The following is a 24,905-nucleotide window of genomic DNA, read 5'->3' as shown; positions in this document are numbered from 1 at the left end:
ATTTGAAATTTTTTTCAACATAGCTCCTCTTCTTCCACCCCACCTAAACCCTATTGCTGTTTTCTCTTCTACAGGGTGTTTTGCTGTGCGCTGTTCTTTACTTAAATGCCAAAATATTCATCTTCCTACCATTCCTACAGACGCAGTAAGATCTGGAAGTGGAAGCTTCCTAATATTCAGAGTACCTTCTGGTCTGTTCATTATTATCCTACTACTGTTGTTAGGAATACTTAATTCTTTCCGGTCATCTCCCAGAGATCTCCAAATGTAAAGGCATAATTTAAAATTGCATGTACTAAATATGTATTATTAGGGGGGTGTGTTTGTAAACACACAGAAACATAAGGATTCTTTAGATTTACTTTGAGATCAATTTATGTGAAGACTGTGGTGGTAGAACATATTTTCTATAGAGTAATTGACCACAATGTTTAGGATTTTTAAATTTATGACAAAATTTAAGATTTATTATATGCGGACAAACATGACATGAGTGGCTCTGATACTTTATGCACACAAATTATGATAATTGTCAACTTATTATTCAAGTTTTTCAACAAGCACTTGCAGAAAATTGCCAGAGATTTCATATTTGAGCTCAGACTATGAGACACACAGTATAATTGCTTATTGATGAAACACAACTAAAATTCTCTAATTGGAAAAGGAAATTAGCACTTCAGGCCCAAGAACAAAAAATCATATTTAATGCAAAATTCTTTTAAGACCAACTTATGCTTCAAACTTTGATCAGCAAAGCTAAGAATCCATGGATGAGATACTTGAACTGCTATGTCCAGTTTGCAGAGGAAACAATGAGTAAAAGTTTAACTAACTGAGATTCAATTTCAGCTTTTTCAGATCAGCAGACACCAAGAACGTCCCATGACTTCTCCACCACACAGTCGTGAGCTCAAACTGCCAAACTCTGCCCTTCCAAGCCTAAAAGAACTCCTGGAGAAATCCTAGAGTCTCACAGACTATGCTGGGAAACTGATGCCAAACACCAGGATATATTTAAGTAACTATCCTATAATTATCAAAGGCAATATTAGAAAAACAAATTACTTACCTGGCATCTGCTTCACTATAATACTCTCTTGCAACTATATCTTCAAACAGTTCACCTCCAGTGACTCTGTTACAAAAAGCAAGATGGGGAAAAGGCGATTTCAGAAGCGAAAATGTGCACCTTAAATTAACTTGACAGGGAGAAGTCAGAGAGGAGTAAGTGAAATATTTGTACAGAAATGCAAGAGGTTTTGCAGCAAGGTGCAGGACCTAAAGTGGAAGGTTTGTCCATCCAAATCATTACATGAATAAAATGGATGTGGTGGAAGTGCAATCATAATTAGAAAACAAAAGCCAAGGGCAGCAGCGTATTGGGCAAGATGCCAGACGTCAGTTATGGATGTCAAAAGGAAGGAGTAAAACTACAAGGACAAAGGGAACTGACCAGCCAGGAAAATTGCGGCTGAAGTTCAGTACAGTTCAGGATCATTTGAAAACTGCAATATAAGGCAAAGGTAAGAAATGCTAAAATACAACAACGCTAAAAAAAGGAAAAGGGTATTTCAGTGTAGAGTAAATCACAACAGAGGTGTACCCAGGTACCAGAGGGGCTGTCTTTTTGTGCTGTGGCTAGAAAGAGCATTACTGAATTGGAAGGGAAGGATCAGTAGAATCAGGGTACATTAGTCAGATTAACAGCAGATTTTTTCTAGAAAATTGTCATTTATCTTTGTGGAGAAAGTAGGAATAGCTTAGATAAAGCACCACTGAAAATAAGTTAAGTACAAGGGAAGAACTGCATGATCCTGGGGCCAGTAACAGAAGTGGCTGTGCATCATTGCATACTCAGGAGCTCATGGTACAACCAGCGGTTCAATGGTTAGAAAGGGGTTAAAAAGCAATAAAACTGTGTTTTTATACCCCAACGATCACAGTCCAGAATGAGCCCTGAGCAGGATGATGCCATAATCTTGCATTGCATCTGGAATAGGGTGACAGCAATGTAAAATCCCTCCTCATATTGTACCAGTTCTGGTCACTCAAACCCAGAAAAGGGAACTGGAAGTGCAGCATGAACAGAAAAATTGCTACCATGCTACCCAGTCAATCAGATCTCCTCAGAGAAGCAAACCCAGTTTAGCTGGGCAAAATAAAGGTTAAGAGGGATCAAAATAAATACTGAAGATGAGCATTAACCTGGATCTCCCTAGAAGGGAGTTGTAAGGGATAATATTGGTACAGTAATACATGAGCATACAATACCTATGAGTAAATATAGGGCCAAAATCAGGAGAAGTTTTCTGGCAATCCTTGTAAGATGAAGATTAATGAGCTTTTCAGTAATTTCATAACACTTGTGTGCCTGTGTCACAAGAGGGGACTTGTAGCACAGGAAGACCCTTCCTGTAACATTTCTCTCCTATGGTGTAGGCTGACAGACTGGCACAGCTAAATGTGATTTTTCACATGTATGGGTGCTTACATAAATGATTCCTAGATGAAAGATCAACGTTTGTATTTCATTACTGGTTACGAATGTGAGTATTAGCACATTACATTTCCAATAAACTCCCAAACATAAAAGCTTGAGTGTGCAACAAGATACTTAAAGATTGAGATGTTTAAAAATCTATACTACAGTGAACACAATTAGTATTGAATACAATTAAGTTTATTAGGATTAAAAAATCCAAGGTGAGAATACTCTGTTTAGAACTGTAACATTCATTTGCAAACTGCTGTACTAACACTTTGTTGAAGAACCCAGTTTTCAGCCATATTAAATGATGACAGAAATGCCCTGCTCAACCAGCAGCCCAGCTCCTTTCTTGGAGAAGGCTAGTTCAAGAATCTGATTTTCATTATTTTATTTATATTTGGGTTACACCATCCTTTTTCTGAGTTTATGCCTTACTGATTCTCAATGTAGAGACTTTCAGGTAACAGAAAGCTATTTTGTAAAAAACTCTGGAGTAAAATCTAGAGGAGGTAAAGTAGCTTGTTGCCTAATTTGTATTCTCTTTTTGTCTTCTACCCTCCAGAGACTGGCTTTGGTTGCTGTAGCACAAAATATTTGATTGATGCATATATTTTGACAGTCTTTCATAACTCCTTTTTGCATATATATTTGTCTGCCACAGTTCTGGTAACGAGGAATAATTCTCACTTTGTGATGAATGAAAAAACAAAGCATCCTTTGATCTTACTCTTTCCTAAAACACTTATTTTTGATCCAAGCTAAAGAAAGAAAACAAGAATCTTTAGTCATCAAAGTGCCTTTCAGTGGAAGAAAATACCAAATTGATGTTTGTTCTTCTCCAGCATGGAGGGTGGAAGGGGATACGAAATCTTACTTACTGACACTAAACATTTGCTTGGTATTCACAACCATTGTTAAATGATGAAAAGATTAAAGCAGGAACAGAGCAGGTGAATTTCAGTGACAGCCAAACAAGCAGTCAGCAATTCCCATGCTCTGTCACTCCGAAGGATACCTTAGGAACAGCTCTTCCAAAAGAGCTAAATGGCCACAACGAATGAAGGCAGCACAGTGCAGGGCACGAGGAGAGGACAGAACCCAGCTGCACGTTCTGAGCCTCTGGGCATGACAGCTGTGCTCATGGCCTTGGCTCACTGAGTGTCCCTGAGCAAGGTGCTCCTGCAGCAATAAAGGTCACAGGCATCCCAGTGCAGGACAGCCTGCAGGTTCCAGGAAGCCACTCCCAAATGACTTGGGTCCTTCACCATAAAGTCACATGAGCAGGTGCCAAGGTACTAGCTCCCTGCAGGATACAAATGGGAATGGCTCTCAATGCCTTAGACAGATATGTATCTGGGTCCTGGGAAGTCGCATTTCATGACAGGCCATTCATTATCTAAGCTCTAGTAACTTTCAGGATACAACCTAAAAGCTACTGGTTTGTACAAATTGCTATGGCCCTTTTGTGATTTTTGAGAAGGGCATACTAAAGTGGCAACCAGTAAAGCACATAGGTTTGTTTACACAGAAGAGGTACAAGCATCACGAAGCAACACCAAGGCACTCCACATTGCTTTGAGAAAAACTGCTGGTTTATGTTTGCAAATATAAGAGAGTAATTAAAAGAAACACACAAATTAGCACAGACAGCTAAACCAGCCTCTGATGATGATCACACTGGTGTGGTTTCCTCCTAGCTTACATTTACTTCTTCAGCTGGCTTCATAATGGAGCTGGGAGGAAGCATCTTACAGTGGCCACAGAATTATTAAATTCATCTGTGGCCTTTCTACTTCTGAAATAGAGGCCCAGGCATTTAGCTGAGGCAAACACTGTTTTGCAAATTAGGCTATTTTTTGTGTTTTCTGTTTATTCTACGCAGTATGGTCCCTGCACTTAGAATCCAAAAGCAAGGCCAGGATTCTTAACAGACCAATTGTTGAATCTCATCAAGTGCATTGGAACAGGAGACACTGAAAATAGAGAATCTCATTGACTTGCACAAGAGAGTCTTCAAGTGCTACAGCTGTTTCCATTCAGATACAGCAATTAATACTGACAGAATTGATTGGATTTGAACTCATCTAATATCATTAACACTGAAGACAGTCTCATTCGTGCTTGGCAACTGAAATGGTCCAACAGACGCAAATCCTGACTGCGGCTGCCTTAACCAATAGGGAAGAGGGGCAAAAACTTCATCAAGTCCATTATTAAATTCATGAAGTTCATTGTTCAATACCCGTTTTCCACAGACTCCCACCTTCCCATTTTGACAGCAGAACTGTTCACCCAAAAGCGTGGGTAAGAGAATACATTAAACACTGTTTCTTTCCCCAGATGAAAGCACAGCCTCAGGTATACAAGTAAAGCAACAGGCAGCAGACATCTCTGTGGCATTTAATCCAAAGAGATTATTAGAAATTCAAAATAGAAAGTAACAATGATTGTTTTTTTCCTATCCACAGAAAGGGCAGTCTTGCCCTTCACTTTCTTACGTGGGATGAAGTCTGAAAGAAATTTCTGAGGAAACAGCCGTACCAAATCCCACACAGTCTGAAAGAAATCATTAAGAAAATGGCAGGATGGCATGTGTGGGTGGAGTGACAGTGTTACACCACAGTCAGGCTCCTGCTGAATAAAAACAAAATAAAGAAAAGCAGGTTCTTGGCCTGTGTGTTCAAGAAGTACATACAGTATCTTTTCATCATGGCAGCTCTTATGTACTTGTCAACAGAGCAGTAACCACGCTTGTAAAAGGTGAAGTTTCACTAATAAATAATACTAGTAAGCATTAAGGCAATGAATGTGAAAAATCAACTGTGAACAGGCACTCTCAGTAATTTGGCAAAAATTGCTCAAAAATGCAACCTGCTGCTTCTCCAGAAACAACGATCAGTCAGCAAAGTCACTGCCTCTGCCATTTAGACATTTTCTTTTTTGCAAAATAAGTTAATTTTTACAAAACCCTCAAACCACATGGCCAAAACATAAAAGCTTTATATATATGTTTGAGGCTGTTCCTCTGTTTGTCCTGAATGGGACTGACAGGGAACAGAGGAAGTTCCAGCCAAGGCAGAACGCTTCCTGTGGAATCTAGTTTTCTGCCAAGGCAGTATCTTTGGGTTAGGCATTAACATTTTATTGCAGAACATAGGCTTCTATTTGCTCCCTTACTATTGAGATCTTGATACCATTATCTACAATTCTGAAGTTGTTCAAATGTTCTAGTTCACATCACAGTAATAATCCCCTGAGATAAGTCTGGCATATATTAAATTTAAAGCAGACGTGGACTAACTGCAATTATAGTATGGCAGAGTTTCTCACAGTACAGCAGTACAAAAACAGAAAAATAGCCACTGTTTTTTAAAAGGGATACTGTCCCTAGAACGAAGAATTTTGCATGCACTTCTTAGAAATGTTCTGAACTAAGAAGCCTTTTCCAATTCCACATAGAAAGATTTCCTTTGTAGCCCTTAAGAGAAAAAAAACCCAAAACAAACCCCAGTGCATGTCAGAGAACAAATATGTGTGTTGTGCCCTGGAGCCATTTCCAAGCCAACAGTCACAGCACTTACCTGGGATGGACACAAATCACATACAAGCTTCCCAGTTAGGATTTGAGTCCCGAATGCCTTCACTGCAGACGGACTATTTTAATATTTGTGTATTTCTAGTCTGAAATCTAGCGCTGAAGAAGTCTTTACAGATTTCTTTTTAAAAAGTTAAGTCAGAAAGTAAACCAGAATGTAACTTGAACATGAAAGCACATGATTGCTTGTGTGCAGGAAGATTCAGGTTCTAACAGCCATGCTGAATGTAAATACTTCGGTTTGTATGCTTAGAAATGAGCTATTTCCCATTTCTGGGGAAATAATGTATTCTCATTCTAACCAGCAAAACCACGGGGGGGGTGCTAAGAAAGCTCTTTGGGTAGGTGGGTGGGTGTGTTGTCTGTTAAACCATAAACTGCCCTGGAAAAATTTGCAGTTTAAAGAGATAATTTTACATAAGTAAGTAAGTTTTGCAATACAGTTCCTATCATTCAGGTTTGCCCATATCCAAAACCATAAGCAGTAACTTTTCAAGTGAGTGGAAAAGTCTGCCCATCCCAGGGAAGAATGAGGAAATGAGTTTCTCTTTTCAAGTTATGAGCCTGAGACACAAAATTCATGCTGTCACCATCCCTGCTTCCACTAAACAGCCTTATCTGGAAAAAACAAGCCCCATACAGGCCCAGTCGCTACATGAACAACTCATGGGACCTAAATTCCTGAAGCAAAATAGAATATCAGTAGGAAACTTCCTTTCTACATGTTGGGCACTTTACATTCTGAGTGGTGTCAAAATGAAACATTATAAATCAGTAAGATATCAATCAGGAATGAAATACTAAAAGAATATTTCCCTCTCTAAACTCAGGATTACCTTTTTAATCCAGCAGTAGAGACTTTCTGTAGAGAAATCAGTGTTCCACATGCCTTTTTTTATCTTTCCTTTAGACAACTGGCTTGCAGCAAATATTTTTTTCTGAGTCTTTGCTTCGTTTTGGCAGGCATCACACAACCTTTACTTACATATCTACACTTTATATTAAAATCCACTTCACCAGTGGAGTTTTACTAGTTTTTATGGAATAAATGGAATCCTTACAGCGACACTTACAACTGAGGTCTTGCACATGCAAATGACCAAATATGTTCCTGTCCTTCCAGCTGTTTCCATCTATTTGTCCAGCTCATTGCACCAGAACCAGGCATTTATCTTGTGAGCTTGCACTTGCATCTCCACATTTGAACAGCCCATCCCCAACACGGCAAACAAATACAAAACAAATACTTACAAGTCAAAGACTAAGTAATGGAATCCTTCTTCTGATATGCTGTCATGGAGCCGCACTATGGAAAGGGGGAAGAAAAGATAAACACCAGTCACCTTTTCCATGTCTTTAATGGCTGATTTTGGTTTGGGGGACATGGGGGTTTATAATTCTACTGCAGAGCTGGCATTGCATCTCTGTATGCTCTCAGCTGTGGGGTGCGGGCCTTTGTTCTAATCCCCTACCCTCAGAACTGCCTTTTCCCTATCTCTTACTTTCCTAATGTCATACAACCTTTTTCTCAGCAGTATTACATCTTAGAAGTTGTAAATAAAGAAAGATGAGGAAAATCCCCCCACAATTAGTCACAAATTTCAGCAGAGTAAAACCCTTCCAGGGCTTGTTAACATTTTCTCACACGTACCGTGAAGAGTTGCAAAGAGAGAAATCTCCTGGCCAGCGTAGAGCATCCTAATTAAGCCCCCATGCCACGTTTACATACCCCTCTCTGTGTCCAGATCTAAAGCTTGCCCTGAAAACGTGCTCGTCAGCTGCACAACCTTCCCATCAAATTTTAAGAATTCACACCACATCGTGGTGCAATTATGAATTAAGTCCTGTGGTTTTCCTTAATTACTTTAAATGAAATTACGATTTCCAAAGGTAATACAGGAAGCCTTATCAGTAGTTTGATCCAAATAATTATCACTTATAGAATCAAATGAAAAAATCAGGGTACCCTAAAAGTGATCTGTGTTCAAAGCTGAGCTGGGCAAGAAAGTGTAAATGAAAAGAATTTTCAGATCTCCCCAGATGGTAACTTTCTGTATTAATCATTTTTTATACAGGACAAATAAACATGACTTTTTAACTTAATAATACTTAGCCCAGAGAAACATCTTGTGTTTACACAACACTGAAGAGAAAACCAGCTCTTGGCTGACTCAGTGTGCAGAGCTCATGATGATTCAGAAGAGCCAAGTAGGTCTAAATCAGAGTTTGTGGTTTTGGCTGGTTCTGTATTTCAGATTACTCCCTGTTTTTATGAAGGGGCCAGACAACACTACTCTCCACCCTTCTAAAAAAACCCCCAAAATCCCCAAATCAGCTTTCTGTCTGCTTGCATTGAGCCGAACTTTCAATACTCCCAAATGTTTCGTCTTTAAAGCAAACCAAATGTGGGATGAGACACCACATATCAGCTTAGAAGAGCACCTTCACATTTCTAGCTGAGGACTGACACCCCTAAAACATCTGGCTGTTGGGCACATTGCTTGTACAGCAGCATCAAAGACAGTACTCATGAAATGGGATTTAGCACAGCCCCTTGGGCATATCACAGATGCTATACAGCCCAAAATCTGTAAAGCTTGAAGCGCAGTTGGTCGGCTATGCATATCCATCTATGAAAAGGTTAACAACTCTAAGCTTTATACATAGCAAATGATACTTTTGGATAGAAAAATCCTGTTCATTAAACAGATGAGTAAGAACTCCAAGCATGGCCTTTTCAATTCAGAGCTACGTTCCCCTCTGTCATATCCCTGTTACCAAGAAGGCCAGGATGGCACCCTGGAAAGGGGCTTCTCGAGCTTTGGTGTCGGCTTGAAGCAGGAAGTGCTCTTGTTTTGTCCTTTCCTTCTCTAGAACAGGATTTGGTTCCAAGTGCCTGCAGAGCCACAGCTCTGACCCCTTTGGACTAGAAAGAGGCTGTTGTTTGGGATGATGGACGATGTTTTGCTCAGCCTGGGGAGCCTAACTCCTTGCTAACCAAACTCAAGTCTGACACCTCTTCAAGGATATCTTCTTCAAGAATCACATTCTTTCTTTTCCTCCCAAATGCCTGAATCACAGAAGTGAGATGGAACAAATCCTTCTCTGAATCGGGATCTTATGCCCCTGATTGTTTCTGAAAAGGAAAACAGGCTGAGGCAGCTGGGGAAGGTGAGAGCTGCCTTTTGGCAAGTGCTTATGTTGGCATCTTTGGTCAATCCAGGCACATGGTTATGTCTGTGAAGTGAAAATGCCAAATAAGCGAGGGCAGAGGAGAGCAATCCCCGGCGCACAGCAAAGGGTGCACGATGGCACCAAGGCTAATCCAGCGTGGCCCACACCTTCTGCCTGCACTCAGCCTGCCATGGGAAAGACAAGGGATGCCAGGATGACAGTTTGAGAAGATACTCACTAAGTCAAAGAGATGCACTACAAGAAGTATTTGTGCAGTCACTGCAGACACAGTTCTTCACACACCCCTATCAGGCAGGATTCAGGCATGACAAACCAAAAGGCAGCAATTACAGAGATTATTCATCCAATATAATAACTTCCATCAGAAGCTCACACTGCCATTCCTATTTCTCCAGAGTCACAAAGCATTCATCAGTAGTAACAGTTGCATTTATCTTTTATGAAAACATTTCAGTTAGACTAAATCATTATTAACTACAGATATTTCATCAATACTGTTATTAACAAACACGTGAGAAGGCAGCAAGGAAATGGAGGTAGCTCCTTTTCCTCCTGCCTGCTGTAGCCCTGTGGTCACTCTCCTCTACCAGGTTCCAGAGAAGGTGCTTAACAACCTCAGACAAAGTCCTCGGTCCTAAGCAATGGGAATGCCTGACAGGAACCCAGGCAGCTTACAGCCCTTCTTTTTGGAGAAATACTGTAAGCCCACAAAACACCAGGAATACCCCCTTTGGCTTCAGCACTGATTTTCACCTGAAATATTTTCCAATCATCACACTGGAAATACCCTATCAATAATTTTAGGGAGAACTCCTATTAGCTTGATTAGCTTCCATTTAGCCATTAGTGTGGGCCAGCTCCAATCTGACTGAAAAGCAAAATCATCTCTTTTATGTGACTTTTTCTGGTGAACTGCACTATTTTGTGCCTATCCCACAGAAAACAGCTTGATATAATGGCCAAATAACTTTATGATTTCCTTTTGAATTTCTGCCTTGAAAGAAAAAAAAAAATCAAAATAATAGTATTCCACATACTTCCACTGAAAATCAATTTTTTCCAGGCAAGTAGTCAAGTCAAACAGTCAACAGTCAAGAGAAATTCTTGATGACAAAGATATTTAACCACATCTAAACCTATTGCCTAAAATATTTGTGTGAAACTGCTTGTGATCATTTTGCTAAATTTGGTATCTGAGTTAGTTCATGACACAAAGACAAACTATTGGAGAAGACTGAACTTCACCCCAAAGTTATGTTGCATGGTCAGCACAGCAGCTGCACAGATGTGCACCGAGGTGCCAAACTGCCAGAGAGATGCTCCCTGGGGAAAACTCTCTCTATGCAACCCCATTCACTGTGTTTATGAACAGAGCAGCGAAAGGGATTAACACAGTCAATGGTAAAGACACTGATTTTCCCTTTGGTAGTAGAGATTAAGATCTGTGAATCCCCAGAGACACTGATCCTGTAACTCTGTGAAATTTGATGTCTCAAATTAGTGCAGCACTAGGAAGTTACGGGGAACATTCATCAGTAGTAGAGGTTTAAAATGAGTTTGAAAGTCACAAACGCTTAGGGCACATCTGCTGAAATATGCAAATTACTTCATTTCTGCTTTCCTGCAATGACGAAAAGGGGAAAAGGATGCTTTCCCTCCATGTTCACTTCCAAAAGTGTATTACAGTATTTATGCATGCCTTACATACACCACTTACTGAAACTAAGAAACAAACACCCCAAATCAAAACTCCCACATCCTTTCAAAAATGAGCTTCATTACTTAATGGAAGGAACTTCATGGAATGCCTTAAGTCAACTTTGGGTGTTCTGTGAACTGGTACCTGTATGCCAGTAGATATGGGATAAATTGTTGCATTTGAAAATGAAAAGGCAAAATAAAAAATGAAAAAAAACCCTCAGTCACTGAAAAGCCATAACCAGCTATGTTTTTTACTCATATTTGAACCACTCAACTTTCTATTTCAAACACCTGTCTAAAAGCATTTTCTGCTGTCCTGTCTCTCTGCACAAAGCAAGACTAGTGCTCAGCAGAATTGTTGGCTGAGAAATGGCAGATGCGCTGTGGCTTAGCACTGTCAGAACTCACCTCTTCCTGCAAAGTCACCCTTTGCCACCTTTCCTGTTCTACTGCATAAAGCAAAGTGACGAGGGATGGAAAATAAAGTCACCAGTTGAACTTTTTCTGAAACTCTCGTGGACACCAGTGCAGGAGCCTTTACAGCAGTACCAAGAACTGAGACCAAAGGCAGCATTCATCCTACAGCTTTTAATCTGGATCCCAAGGGAAATGTACTGGGATCCCAAGGTAAACACAGTAACCCCGCATGAGGAAGCAGAACTGAGCATGCAAAAGTTTGTGACCCACTGCTCAGGAGTGCTACTGTTGGCATTGATCTGCTCCCTTCAAACAAAACAGCTTCAGTGCAGCCTCATTCTCAGCACCTCAGTGCTCCATCTTGTCCCCACATCCTCTTTTGAATGTCTGGTGTAAATGGTATAAATAATCTCTGCTGAGCCACCAAACCCCTTAAATCAGTGGTGCATAAGAGTCACAGCCATAGCTCCCAGGCAGGGAGCTCAGCACGAAAACGGAGTCTGTGCTGTCCTTACTGCTCCTTACACTCACATTTCCTCTCACACAACACTGTTCTGCCGAGCCCATGGAAGCCTGGGGCTCTCTATAATAAAGCTTATCAGGTACAGTAAAGAGAACTTGGCAAACACTAATAAGAGCTGTTACCTAAGAGTCTGAAATATTTAGAGGCTAATCTGGTAAGATTAGTACAGTAGCAATGCTCTAGGGCAGCTGCTTTCTGAACAACACTAAACACAGAGCAATGCTTTGCATATTTAAGAAAATAATCCTCCCCCAATGCTGTCAAACACACCAGCAGTAAAATGCAATCCTTACAGTCATTAAATGACTTTATGCAAATCAGCAGTGCTGTGTACACCATTAACAGGTGGCCTGTATTCAGCAACAGTGAACCAAAACTACGTAACTCCCAAATTCCTTCAAAAGGTAATTTTTTATTACAGTGCAAATTCACAAGTATTTAGAGCCAAAAACTTAAGAAAAAAAATCCTATTCACCTGCATCTCAAAAATTGGTATAATAAGAAATGACGGGAAAAATTGTGGAAGAGGTTTTACAGCAAATTCTGTGAGCCAGAGAGAAGTTTGATCAGAGGATCTATGTTTACCCCTGAAAGAATTTTCTACCAAGGTCGTTGACACAGAAACCAAGAAAGAAAGAAGGATAAATAAGAGAAACCTGCAACTGTCTATTCCAGTGAGCACTTTGTCTTTCGTGACCAATGAGTGAAGTGTAAACTTAGGAGTTTTGTAAGAAAGTATAAAATGCATGCATGCTGGAATAAAAGCAAATTGAAGCCTCCTGAAAATGGAGTGTGTTGCTTTGTATTACAATCATCTCAACTATGACAAAAAATAACTAGAGAATTTAATATTTGGAAATACTGTCTTTTCCCCAAGGCACTGCAACAGCAAGGGTTGAGTACTATGAACAAAATGCCATATATTCCAAAAATATTCATTTGTGAGCAAAACCCACCCCCCACCAAGGCCCTCACAATAAACATCTGTACTCTGATTAAATGCCAGCCTACTGCACGCATGTGGGGAAGACACTTTGCCAAAGTGTTAACTTTGGCAAAAGATTCTTGCTACAGAGAAAATGAAAAATTACTTGTCTAGCAGGTAAAAAAATCACATTTTGCACAGGGACTGAGTGACTCCAGGTACTGATGTCAAAGCAGATGGCCACAAATTACCGGCTCTTTTGTCACAGAGACACTCTTGTTTCATTCCTGGTAGGTGAAGACTGACAGTCTCTAAAAATAAAATTTCCCAGATAAAACTAACTAATTTAAAAAAGAACAAAAACCCAAGAGGTATTCAAAACCATCTAATTCTATGTTGGTAGTCCCCATGTAGAGCAGTTGAGATAACTGGTGCTTATCTCTTTATCCCACAGGCTTTAGTTGCTTTTCAGTGCACCATAACACAGGTGTGTGTGCCTTTCTGTGCGCACACACGCCCAGAGCAGTTCTGTGGAATTCTATCCTGGATCCATGAAGCTAAAAGAAACAGCTGGAGCTACACACCTTTAATTATTCATGTATGAAAACAGCACAATTGTATGGAGTTGTTGCACAAAAGAACAGGGAGCTAAAATGTACACCTGCACCTTCATGTCTTCATTTCATGTACAACGGTGTCATTGACTGGAAATCTTATGTGTCAGGGTGAGCCAGCTCCTCTTTGCAGCTGAAGGACTGCTTTTGTAAGCTTAACAAGATTTTTTACAAAGCAACAAAAAGCCTTACAAATGTCATCCCATTAAGCCTTATGAGGATAACTGCATGGATTAAAAGCAAGTCTGACACAAAGTTTTGCTATGAGCAAACTGATGTCTCAGCTGCCAGTGTTGATGCTTTAAGCAGTGCCATTTTTTAAACTATTTTTGCATTCATCACAACATGTAAAAAGAGGAATAAAGACACAGGAATTTCATGGAGTGTTAACTAATAAAAGGACAAGCTGTAACACAGAGATGTTACATCAATTAAAATTAACAGGCTCAGGAAGCCACACAGTATACTTCAGCAGAGCCAATGCAATTGCCCAATTATCAAAATTAGACTTTATCCATTTTAATATTTACAGTGCTGAAAAAGCCTGGAACAGATTTATATAAATAATATGTAGGGCCTACACAGCAACAAAATTAGCTGTTGGGGAGCTATAACCATTGGGTAGGACACAGCCTCCCTTCTTGGCTCTCCTCTCTTAAAATACATTAAAGACAGACATATAAACAATTTACATAACGACCACTCAGAGACGCATGTAAGTTTATTTTTTAAATGCTCCCCTTTCATGAGGACCAAGTTCCAAGGTATTTAAAAGCATCAGCTTATGAAAACAAAGTCAGTCTACTTTAAATATTTTTAATAAAATGGAAAGCACAAAATTGCAATCCTGTGGCATGACTCAAGAGGAACCACAGAAAAGAAACCTCTCACATAGGAGCCAGGTATGCCCCAAGCAGCCTGGGACAATGTTTGCAAAGCAATTACCACTGTATTTAAGGCACCTTTATTTAGTAACAATTACCTTCAGAAAGCCTAGGCTAAATCTTTAAGTCAGTAGGAGCAATAACTACATCTAAATTTCCTAAAACTTTTCAGTCTTGGCCCTTTTGGTTTTTAGTTTTAAAAGCATTACTTCATCAGAGTAAAGACCAAGTAAAACCATAATCCTTGTGGATTCAAGGTGACCCAGTAAAAGTCATTTGAAAGTTGATTAGAAGAAGTGTGTAAAGAAATAAAAAAAAATATTTAAAAATAGCTTTATTGATGTTTATGTCAGATACTGATTTAATACCTGAGTAATAATCCAATTCTTGTATACAATTCCAATCTAGTGACCACTGCTATATAAACATCCCAACAAAAATATTTGTAATTAACCCCAACTTTGACCAAGGGAATACTGAAAACGGAGTACTTGTATACACAGTCATGGCTTTTTGGTCTCACACTGCTTTAGGTCACCAAGGGCTTCTAAAACTGGTCCTTCTGGTAAGTGGAAGCAGCCAAAGCATTCTGCCCTTCTCCCCCAGTTCTCCTTCCGATGACTATACTACACCTACTTCGCAGCACGATGGAAATGAAGCAAGGCTGAAGAACCAGCTCTCAAGTCTGATGACTGCATTAAATGCCCTGTAAATTCCCCTCTTCCTAACAGAAATTGCATACGTAAATTTATCCTCATTCAATCAGTGAACCAGCAAACATTTTGCCCCCTCTCTTTCCGAAGGCTGAAGGAAAGAGAATGTTCCTGCCCCGCTTCTTCCCCACAAGATGCACAGAATTTTTCATTTTACTAATAGCGCTAAAATAAAAAAATTCAAGCTAAAAAACCAAAAAGAATAATATAAATCCAAACCCAAACCCAGTGCTGACTTAAACCACAACATTCATTTTGTTAAAGGAAGTACTTTCAAATCTGTGACTAAACAGGAATTTTTTGCTGCAAACAGATATATTATGGAGAAAATAATTGAAACAGAAGATGCTTATAGAACCTATTTGGCAGAGTGGCCTGGTCACTTTGATGGAATATGGTAAAGAAGAAAAGTTATATAAATAAATTATGGTAAAGAAGATGTTTTTAACAAACTACCTTCATGAGGATTTCAGTAAGTGAACATGTAATGCCACAGAGCAAGCTGGCCATTTGCTATTTAATGGAATACAATCCTTAATTATTAAGGATTTCCTTTCCCCCAGCTGTGATGCAGATGACCACAGACAAAATTCCACTTGGCTGCTGCGAGGCACTTAACCACTCTAAGAAGCTGACAGGAACAAAAAGCTGCAACAAATACGCTCGTACAAATAAACACTTGTAAACATCTGCAGAAGTCCTTTCCGTATGGACCGCATCTGTTGGGAAGAACACGCACGGAACTCCAGTGTGACCCAGCGTCTCCATCAAAGTGTCTCTGCTCTGATTTCTGCTAAAACAGCTCACAAGGACCTGCAGGTCAATGAGCCTGTAAAGCATCTGCCACAGCAGCTCCCCAGGTAAGTGATAATCGTACACACAGAGATGTGCTTTTATCACATTATTCATCCTAGACACAGAATTGCTCTGCAAAGCAGCATTGTGAAGTAAATAAGGGAGACTAATTATGCCTGCAGAAACAAATCCCTGACACTCATGGTCAAGGAATCCTGAATGTAACAAAGAACCCACACCATATTTCCATGAGGCTGAACTTTCCATTTCCTACAATAGTTTCCAAACAAGAACATGCATCTGGAGAGAAAACCAGACCAGCAAATTTCACTGCTAAGACATTGCTGTGGTGGGGGACAGAAAACGCAAGTGCACTGGAATTGCCTCATCCAACGCCCAGTGCCAACTGTGGAATGTGAACCAGAGGCAAAAATGCTCTCTTGTAGGCTCTGCCCTTAAAAATACGTTAGGCACAGCATAAAATAGGCTGAATGTAATTTTTCAGCATATGCATATCTACATGTCAGAATCATCATTACTGTCCTGCTGGTCACCCGAAAATACAGATGTTCAGAAAAAGCTGCTACTGTGCTTTCGTGATTCATAAAAAATATATGTTATAATAAATAACTTTCAAGTCAAAGTTCATTCTGCCTCAAGCTTGAGTAAATAACATTTAAAATGTTAGCATTTAAAATTCAAAATTTTCAAATAAAGTTGTCTCTAGGAATTCTTGCCAACCCTCCTTATGAGAAGATGACAAAGGAATATACAGAGGAACTTTATTTGCTCTTATTTCTTGTAGACTGTAGAGTGAGCATTACAAATACTACTTGTTAAGACCTCTGTATACAAGAGAAAAATGCTCTAGTTTATGTTATTATGTTAGCATAAAATCAAAGTTTATGCTCTCTTAATTCAGCTTAAAACAAAGCATCAGCTAATTTAAACTGAAACAATTCCCCAGTTTACAGAGCAGTAGGTGGCCACAAAGAAATAGCTAAATTTTCAGTTTAAAAATAAATTAGCTTTTGATTAAGTTCAGGGAGCTTTTAAATGCAGACAGACCTAAAATCCTACTTCCTACATGCTAAGTGTAACATTAATTACCACTGTGCTGGAAGCGTTACATCAAACAGAATCAGCGGGCTCTTTGAATACTCCAGATTTGCAGTGAGGATCACATATTGCATCACCTTTTCTATAAGAAGTCAAAACCCCATAAATTACAGCAGGAATGTAGCCACACCCCTCAGTGATGTGGGTATAAACATCAGGCAGATCTTAGCTCATTTTCTGAGGACCCATGCAAAACTCACTGAAGCACAACCAGCAATTCACTTAATCACAGTACCACCTTTTAATGACTGTTTATTTGGTTTGGTAACAGGACAACCAAATCATTTATCCTCCACTCCAGGGACTAAAAGACAGACTCCAGGCATCTGTGATGGCAATACTAAGTATCCCAATGTACCATTTGAATGGTCAGTATTTTTCCTAATTAAAAATCTTAAAACCAAAAGAAGTGCTAAGATACCAGGTGTTCTCTCGAACCAGACCAAACCTACATTTTCTCTAAATCACTTCTCAATTATGCTCTATATTATTCCAATGCACAGCAGCCCTTGGAGAGCAGAAAATGGTTTATTCTGAAGTGATAGCAGCATTTGGCACACCATGGACCTGCTCCAGCAAAAAATTAGTTCCAGGACAATAAAGCCGACTTCACAGAAAAATCTGTATTTTATGGAATTAACTATTACTTTCTCATGTTATACAGTTATCACTGTAAATCCACCTTCTCTCTGCCTTTATCTGATGGCTTTTTTTATGTCTGTGCAAGCAGAGAAGGCTAAAACCAATTCCATAGGACCAGGTCCTCAAATTTTGTGTTACCAGCTTTGAGGAAAAAGACCTAAAATGAATGCAACAGGCCTAAAGCATGACTATAATGACACCTCTGTCCTTGGTGCCCTCTTTCACAGCCATGCATCTTGAACATTGTGAATGGGAGCAATAGGAGCACCCCAGAGACCAGCTCCATCCATACCACTACAGTTTATCCCTCTTAATTTCTTTATGGTAGCAAGAGGGGAAATGTAGGGACTGAGTCTGCTTCTTACACTCACGGCAAAAGTGAAAAAGCACAGTCTGACAAGTGTCAAAGCAGAAAGAAGTCAGGTTAGGTAACTGGTCTCCTGTTTCCATCTATGTGGTGCTGCAGACATCCATCCATCAAACCCGGAGAAGCAAATGCCTCTACAATCACCCAGAACAACACTTAAGCTCTAGGAGCTCTCAGTAAGTTAACAGAGCGTACGAGTGAGTGACTCAAAGTACTAGGATGCCCAGACAGAGTGTTTCCATAATGATCCCACTCCATCTCTATCCACTGGGCTGGGCTCAAAACCATCTGTATTATTTTCTGAGTGAACGTGCCTTCCCCCTCTGTCAATTAACTATCACAGTAAGTGATGCTACCACAGCTGGAGACAACTATAAATTACTGTCATTTCCCTAACGTGCAGCTTCACAAGTGAATGATGATCCCAAATGATTCCAAGTGTTTGTTTTACAAAAAGCAGGGAATGCATGTTGACTTAATAGATGACAAACTTGAGGCTTATGATGAGAAACTGCCATTGTCTTTTAATCACAGTCTCACAATAAATGAAAATTAGAGAGCTTGTCCTGTCCTGTGGGACCATTTGTAAAATTGTAATTAGCTCAGTGACAACCCACATAAACTTGGATGGAAATGCTTCAGGGGAGAGCAGAAGCCAGTCTGTATTCACAAACCCAGACTACTAGCTGCAGTTGAAATCTCTTTCTAAATATTCCTCTCATTTAGCACATCCAGTAACTCCCAAAATACATATATGCTATGAAAGATAGCTGCAAGCCAGTCAGCTGCAATTATGGTTTCAGATCACCCATCAAGTCCTTCCCGGCAAGACCACACAGTCCAATTCAACACAAGCCCAGCACTAACACCATTGACATCAGACCAAGTATAAATTGCTGAAACACAATTAAATAACTCTCAAGGTCACCTAATAAATAAATGCACACCAAATCTATTAATTAAACAGCACCACTTGGGTGGCACAAGGGCAGGAGCTGTGGATTTTATTACAGTGCAACACCAGAACATCTTCAATGCACAAGTAACAGGAGTGTCATGCTTGGCCCACTGTGCCTGGAATGAGAAGCTGGATGCATTTAGAGGAGACAGACGTGTAGAGGACAAACTAAAATTAGAAGCACGTTCCTATGAGCAGTCCATGAGAATACTAACACTCTGGTGAAACCACTATAAAAAGAGCTTCCAAATTTGGAAGGTGACTAGGAGGAGAGAGGTATCATTAAACCCCTATCAACTGAAAAAAATGCCTGGATCAGCAGTTTTGTAGGAGTAGGAAAGTCTCCAGTGCCGAAATCTGAAAAAGCCCAGCCTGAACTGAGCAATTAGGAGCTATTCATCCACTGCCAGCCATGGAGGTTGGTGTTATTTGCAGGGTCAGAGCGTTCACTCCGTGCCAGGATGCAGCAGAAAGCCGAGGAGCAGACCTGCTGCATCCTTTGGCATGCCATGACTTTGACAGATAGTCCCAACAGCAGTGCAACTAAATCAGGATGAAAAGTAACTTTTTTAAAGAAGTCAAGTTTGAAGGAGCGAGGAAAAATCTAAAGGACACTTGAAACACTTGCTACGAGTCAGGGGTGCTTAGGGGGATGTCTGTCTGCCTGGAACGCATTGGTGCTGTCCCCTGGCCCTCGGGCACCAGGGGAAGATGAGTCAGGCTGGCACCAGCCTCTCGCACCCCTGCCATGCACAGGACAGGCAAGGGTGACATCCCAGCAGAGCTATGGACAGGCTGGGCTAAGCAGGCAGGCTGAGTTCTAATTTTCCATATGCTGTTTCCAATATGTATCTAAGATGATATAAAATCTCTTACTGAATGTGCTTTCTGTTAATAAAGATGCAGAAGATGCATAGAAAATACAAAACACAAGTAGATTGGATTTATGCACGTGACATGGCACAGACAAGCTCAGCCTATAAAACGCAATTCCAAATTGCACTCTCGGGTGGCACAGAGAGCCCAACACTTTCCCCTTGGAGGTACCTTTTCCAGAAGCAGGGTGACAGTAAGCCACCATGGGTTAGGATGTCAAACACTCCAAATGGGCAGATTTAGGCTGCCTGGGAAAGAAATGCTGCCTGAATGAATTCCTTAATTTCTCTAGGGAAAGGGAAAAGGTCAAGACAAAAGTGTCCCACAGAGTGGGTTCAGCCCAGAGCCACAAATGCCAAGGCCGGGGCAGGATTATCACTGAAAACACATGACAAGTTTTACCACCCCTGCAGAAGCTGCTCTAATGCCATCCAGTGATGCCCATCCACATCACCCAACATACTGCAACCTGTTTTCGGTGGGGGATTGGTTTTTCCTCACCCTCAGATCAAGTAAAGGTTCCAAATATTTGGGTATCAACCCAAGAACCAGTGCAAAATTCACCTGTTAAACCATCAGCAGCGTTGTCTGTAACAGCAAAGGGAACAGAACTTAGAATACCCCCTAATGCTCTAAAAATGTCTGTGCCAGCTTTACTGAAAGAAAAAGCTTAGTTTAGCTGAAGTGGTAGAGATCTATGTTTTTGGAGGAAAGAATCCAGAGGAAAATTACATATTTGTGGTTTAGCTGGGAGTCACGATGTCTATCCGTATGCATAACACGTGGTCGCAGATTCATAACAAACAAAGCGTTCAAACAACAAAAAAATGTAAGTTCTGAAAGATCCATCTTGTGTGTGCAGAGAGAGAGAGCAATTCATTTCAGTCGAGCTTATTTCCACAGCTCTTGAAGGCAGCAGTGCAGCCAATTATGAAACTCTTCATTCCAGGAAACACATATAGAAAGTAAAGCACAACAAGAGATGAAAATACAAGTGGGAAGTGTGGCAGCCACCCCAGTCCTCACCCCCCACAGCAGGATCCTCGAGAGAGGTGGTCAAGTTCCACTTCCCTTTCCTGTGGATTACTCTATTTTACATTTTAAATGACTGGCTGCAAAAGTGGAGTGGACTTCAGGAAAAGAAAAAATGTTTAAGAGACTCTGCACACACTAGGAAAAGAACTTCGATGCATTTAAGGAAACGTACAAAGAGAGGCTTAAGCAGGGATGGAAAATGCTTCAAGATCTGGTTCACACTTGATTTATACTGAATCATTACCTATTTTGGTGCAAATTAGGCATATACTTTCTGAGGCAAAAAATTACAAAATCGGTGGCAAACCTTAGTGAAACCTCATTTCCTCGGTCTTTATGGATACTGCTACAGTTATCAGGGACATTACAGCCAGCAATGCTTCACTTGAGCTAAAATAACCTTATGCTCCATTAAAAGGAAAGAGAATTAATGTAGCATGGCAAAGAGTGGTGTCATTGTCTGCATTCAAAGACATTTTTATGCTCCACAGTAACCCAGAAGAACGAAACTTAAAGATGCAATGCCACTTAGCAGAATAAAAGGACTCTGATGCAAACAAAAGAGACAAAAGCTGTAACACCAAATAAAGGTGCCTTCCCCCTCCATTGCTGGCACACTCAGACCACATTATCTGCTGCTTCATATGGCTCATACTGAAAATCACTGACACATTGATTAGCACTACATAACTTAGCCTTTTAACTGCTGGGGGGTTCTGACACTCCACTCACTGCAGGGCCACCAACAGCTCTACGGGAAGCCCTTCCACACCAAGCCCTTACAACAACAGAAGTCAAAACTTAAGGGCTTTTCCTCTTAAACATGCACATACATTCACAAGAACTTCACCATCTAAAAGGAATCTTATGCACAGCAGTTACAAAAACTGCTGAGAAGGAGAAAGCCTGCAGAAAACCCAGCTGTGACAAGCCCCACTATGCCCCTCTGTGTGCTCTTGCCTGGTGCAGTCTTGTTCCAGTACATTTAATTTCACAAATAGCAACTGCAAAACCAGCTTCTGTATTCTGTTGTGGCACTTCACTAGTCAGTTACTTGCTGAAGCCACGGCTGACTTTAAACATTCAATCTGTTACGTTATAATACTCACTAAATTGGCTCTTACATTAAAATATGAAATAATGTTATATCACTGGCTTATTTGGTTTCTTGATATTTTATTTTAATTCTCTCAAGGACTATAGTTTACCTTATTCATCATAGAAATTGCAAATTTAATTAATTCAATGGAATGGATGAGATTTAAAATTGTTGAAGTGATCAGCTCATCTAAGCAATAAAAATAATTAAAGGAAGTGAGATTCTCTAATGCATCAGTCCCATGCAAACTAGAGCTTTTTATTTCTATAAAAAGTTTTATTTATTTATTTATTTGCATAGATATAGTCAATACAGCCCTGAGGACCATATTTACTGAGCATAAATTTATATAGCTGGGGATTGGTTTGATTTTCACTGCATCAGGAAAGAACTACATATTTTTGACATAGAGTAAAACCTTAAGTTCAGAAAAAAATTGTGCTAGAGAACTACATCCACTCAAGCTGAAGAGGCCTGATTTTTACCCTGTGTTTGGTTTATAGAGTAACTTAACTAACACCAGCTGAGCTACTCACAACGGTGCCACAGTAAGACAAATGAAATTCAGAAAGCGTTACTGCATCCACATTTCCTATGTATTAATAGTGTTTCTCTTGAGATTCTTGGGACTTTATGAAGTGTCATGCACATAATTGGTGAATATAAACATAAAGGACATACTGTTGGGCATAAAGGACACAGCCTCCCCACATAGCTTTAATTACCCTGTGTTCAAAAAGGACAAGGCAATACAGAGTTTCTTATTTTTCCCCACATGAGGAACTTGACAACTTCAGTGCTCACATTTTGTGTTATGGTGGGCAGAGGACTAACCCCACAATGCAGGCTTTTCCTCCTTTTCTTGTGGCAAAAGGACTCAAGTAAGCTAGACACCAGCAGAGAGTGTGGTGAGGAGCAGTGCCAACTTTGGGCGCTATCAATTGCCTCAGCCATTGATGCGAAGTTCCCAGCTCAAAGCACAGAAATGAGCAGACTCCAAATGGACACCAACACACTCATGAAACCAGATAAGGGAATTGTCTTTCTCCCTGTGTCCCAAGTCTGTTCTGCATCTAGGCCACCTCTTGGCCTGCTGCAATGCCAGCCTAGCCCATGTTCCCACGTGCTGGTGCAGCTCCAGCTGTTCCTGGCGCGGAGGCCTTCCTGCTGCCAGAGCACACTCGTGGCGGTGCCTCAGCCCCAGCCCGGCCGAGGCCGGACCAGCAGATCCGCAGAAACAGGCTCAGGCCTAGCGGAGTCGAGTCTGTGCCTGGCAGCCCTACTTACCTGCAAGTACCCTGACTTACAGAGCCACTCAGGGACAGCCTGGCCTCGTGCCAAAAGGACTTCATTTATCACCTGAAGGGCTGCCACATGCCAGTAAAATCTGCTGCTGCCTTTGGGGAAGGGATGAAGATCCATCAGAGTCAGACTCGAGCCTGCTGTTGCTGGCTAATGGACCCTGCCTGCCATAGCTTGTACACTGTCTGCAAGGCCTGGGAGGAGGTGCCAAGGCAAGGAACTATGGGCTTTAAGGAGGCGGGAATGCAATGCCAGCAGAAGCCCCTCCAGTACTTACAGAGAGATCTTGACTGTCTAACTCCCATCAGGAAAACATTACCCAAACGCAGCACAAATCCTGCCAGAGCAAACTCCACTTGGGAAAAAAACTCCATGGCTTTACCAGGTTTGAATCAGCAATTTTCCAGAATGGGTTGGAGCTTGTGTCATCAGACTGATGCAGATTTTATCATTATTTGGGATCTCATAAACCAAAATTAGCAAAGCAGCTGTAAATCCATGCCAAACGTCCTAACAAGATGGTGCAACAGTGTTACACCACAGAAAATGTCAATTGCAAGACTAGAAATCAGAGTGCTAAAAAAACTAAGTTTACCTCAAGTTAAAAGAGGACCAAGAAATCAAAGTTTACCAGAAGAAGATAAAGGAGAAAAATCAGGAAAATGACAATGGATTTCTTCATGAAGAGATGGTTACTCATCAATTTTCTTTCCAAACTTCTAAATTTTAAAAATGGAACCATTAGTACACATGGAAGTGCTGGAAAAATAATAGTTACCCAAGATGACAAATCCTGTGCAGGTACATGCTCAGCAAAAAAAAATAAGCTTTTAATGTAATTTGATGTGCAATCCCACAAAGAAAAAGCATTAGGTTCTCTGAACAGCAAAGCTCAACCTACATTTCCACCCATTTTAAACTCTGGAAAAAGGAACCCTCTACACACTAAGTACAGCCATGTCACCACAGTAAGAACCTGAGAAAAACAGCAATGCTGAAAATCTCACTAATGCACAAACTCCTGCAGCCCAGGTAGAAATCACAACAATGAGTACTGGTGAGGAATAGCTGTAAGTGGAAAGGATGAGGAAATGCTGTGGGTTCTGAACAAACTTTCACATATACATTACTTAAGTGGGAAATGGAGATGAGAAAAAGGAGAACAGAAAATACTGTTTGCAGTCCACTTTCCTTATTTTTCCTACACCATTCATTAGGCATCATAACTACAAGGCTGGACAGAGACGAAATCATAGATTTATTAAAAGGATGAAGAAAGATGCTAAAAAATGAACTGAATTAGTTATGTGCAAAGCAGTATCTGCACAGAAAAGGTCAGATTTCAGAGATGCACTGGAGCCCTGCTTGTAGAAGAAGTGAACCAACTTCTTCAAGGCAGATTTCCATGACACTTCTTGCTATGAACATGGACAGTAAGGGCTGCACAGAAACATAATCATTTAACATTCGGCCTATTTAGCTTTCCAAAAATAACTGCCTGTACACAGTCATCTTTGAGAAACCACCCCATCAATTAAACTAGACCTCTGCTTCCCTACAGAAATCACCCTGAAAAAAATAGTTACCATTTTTTTCTTATTTTTCTTAACTTGCACACACTTATTGCCAGAGCTGAGCTCCCTTCCTCTGGCAC

At 40.5% G+C, this 24,905-nt stretch overlaps 1 protein-coding gene across 3 annotated transcripts in view; it reads right to left on the bottom strand.

Annotated features, from left to right (window-relative positions):
* Positions 1-24,905, bottom strand: part of CAMK2D (calcium/calmodulin dependent protein kinase II delta) — a 201,776-nt gene that overhangs the window by 91,288 nt on the left and 85,583 nt on the right. For all 3 annotated transcript variants that reach the window (XM_053975118.1, XM_053975120.1, XM_053975117.1), the window contains exons 14-15: positions 7,338-7,392; positions 1,073-1,138 (exon numbers count right to left, since the gene is read on the bottom strand). In XM_053975118.1, coding sequence (XP_053831093.1) covers positions 1,073-1,138; positions 7,338-7,392 — 121 coding nt within the window. The remainder of the gene's footprint in view (positions 1-1,072; positions 1,139-7,337; positions 7,393-24,905) is intronic.

The sequence above is a fragment of the Vidua macroura genome, chromosome 4, assembly GCF_024509145.1.
Source record: "Vidua macroura isolate BioBank_ID:100142 chromosome 4, ASM2450914v1, whole genome shotgun sequence".
In the NCBI taxonomy this organism is placed as follows: domain Eukaryota; kingdom Metazoa; phylum Chordata; class Aves; order Passeriformes; family Viduidae; genus Vidua; species Vidua macroura.
Note: the sequence above shows the minus strand (reverse complement) of the source record. Positions and strands in the feature narration are given on the sequence as shown.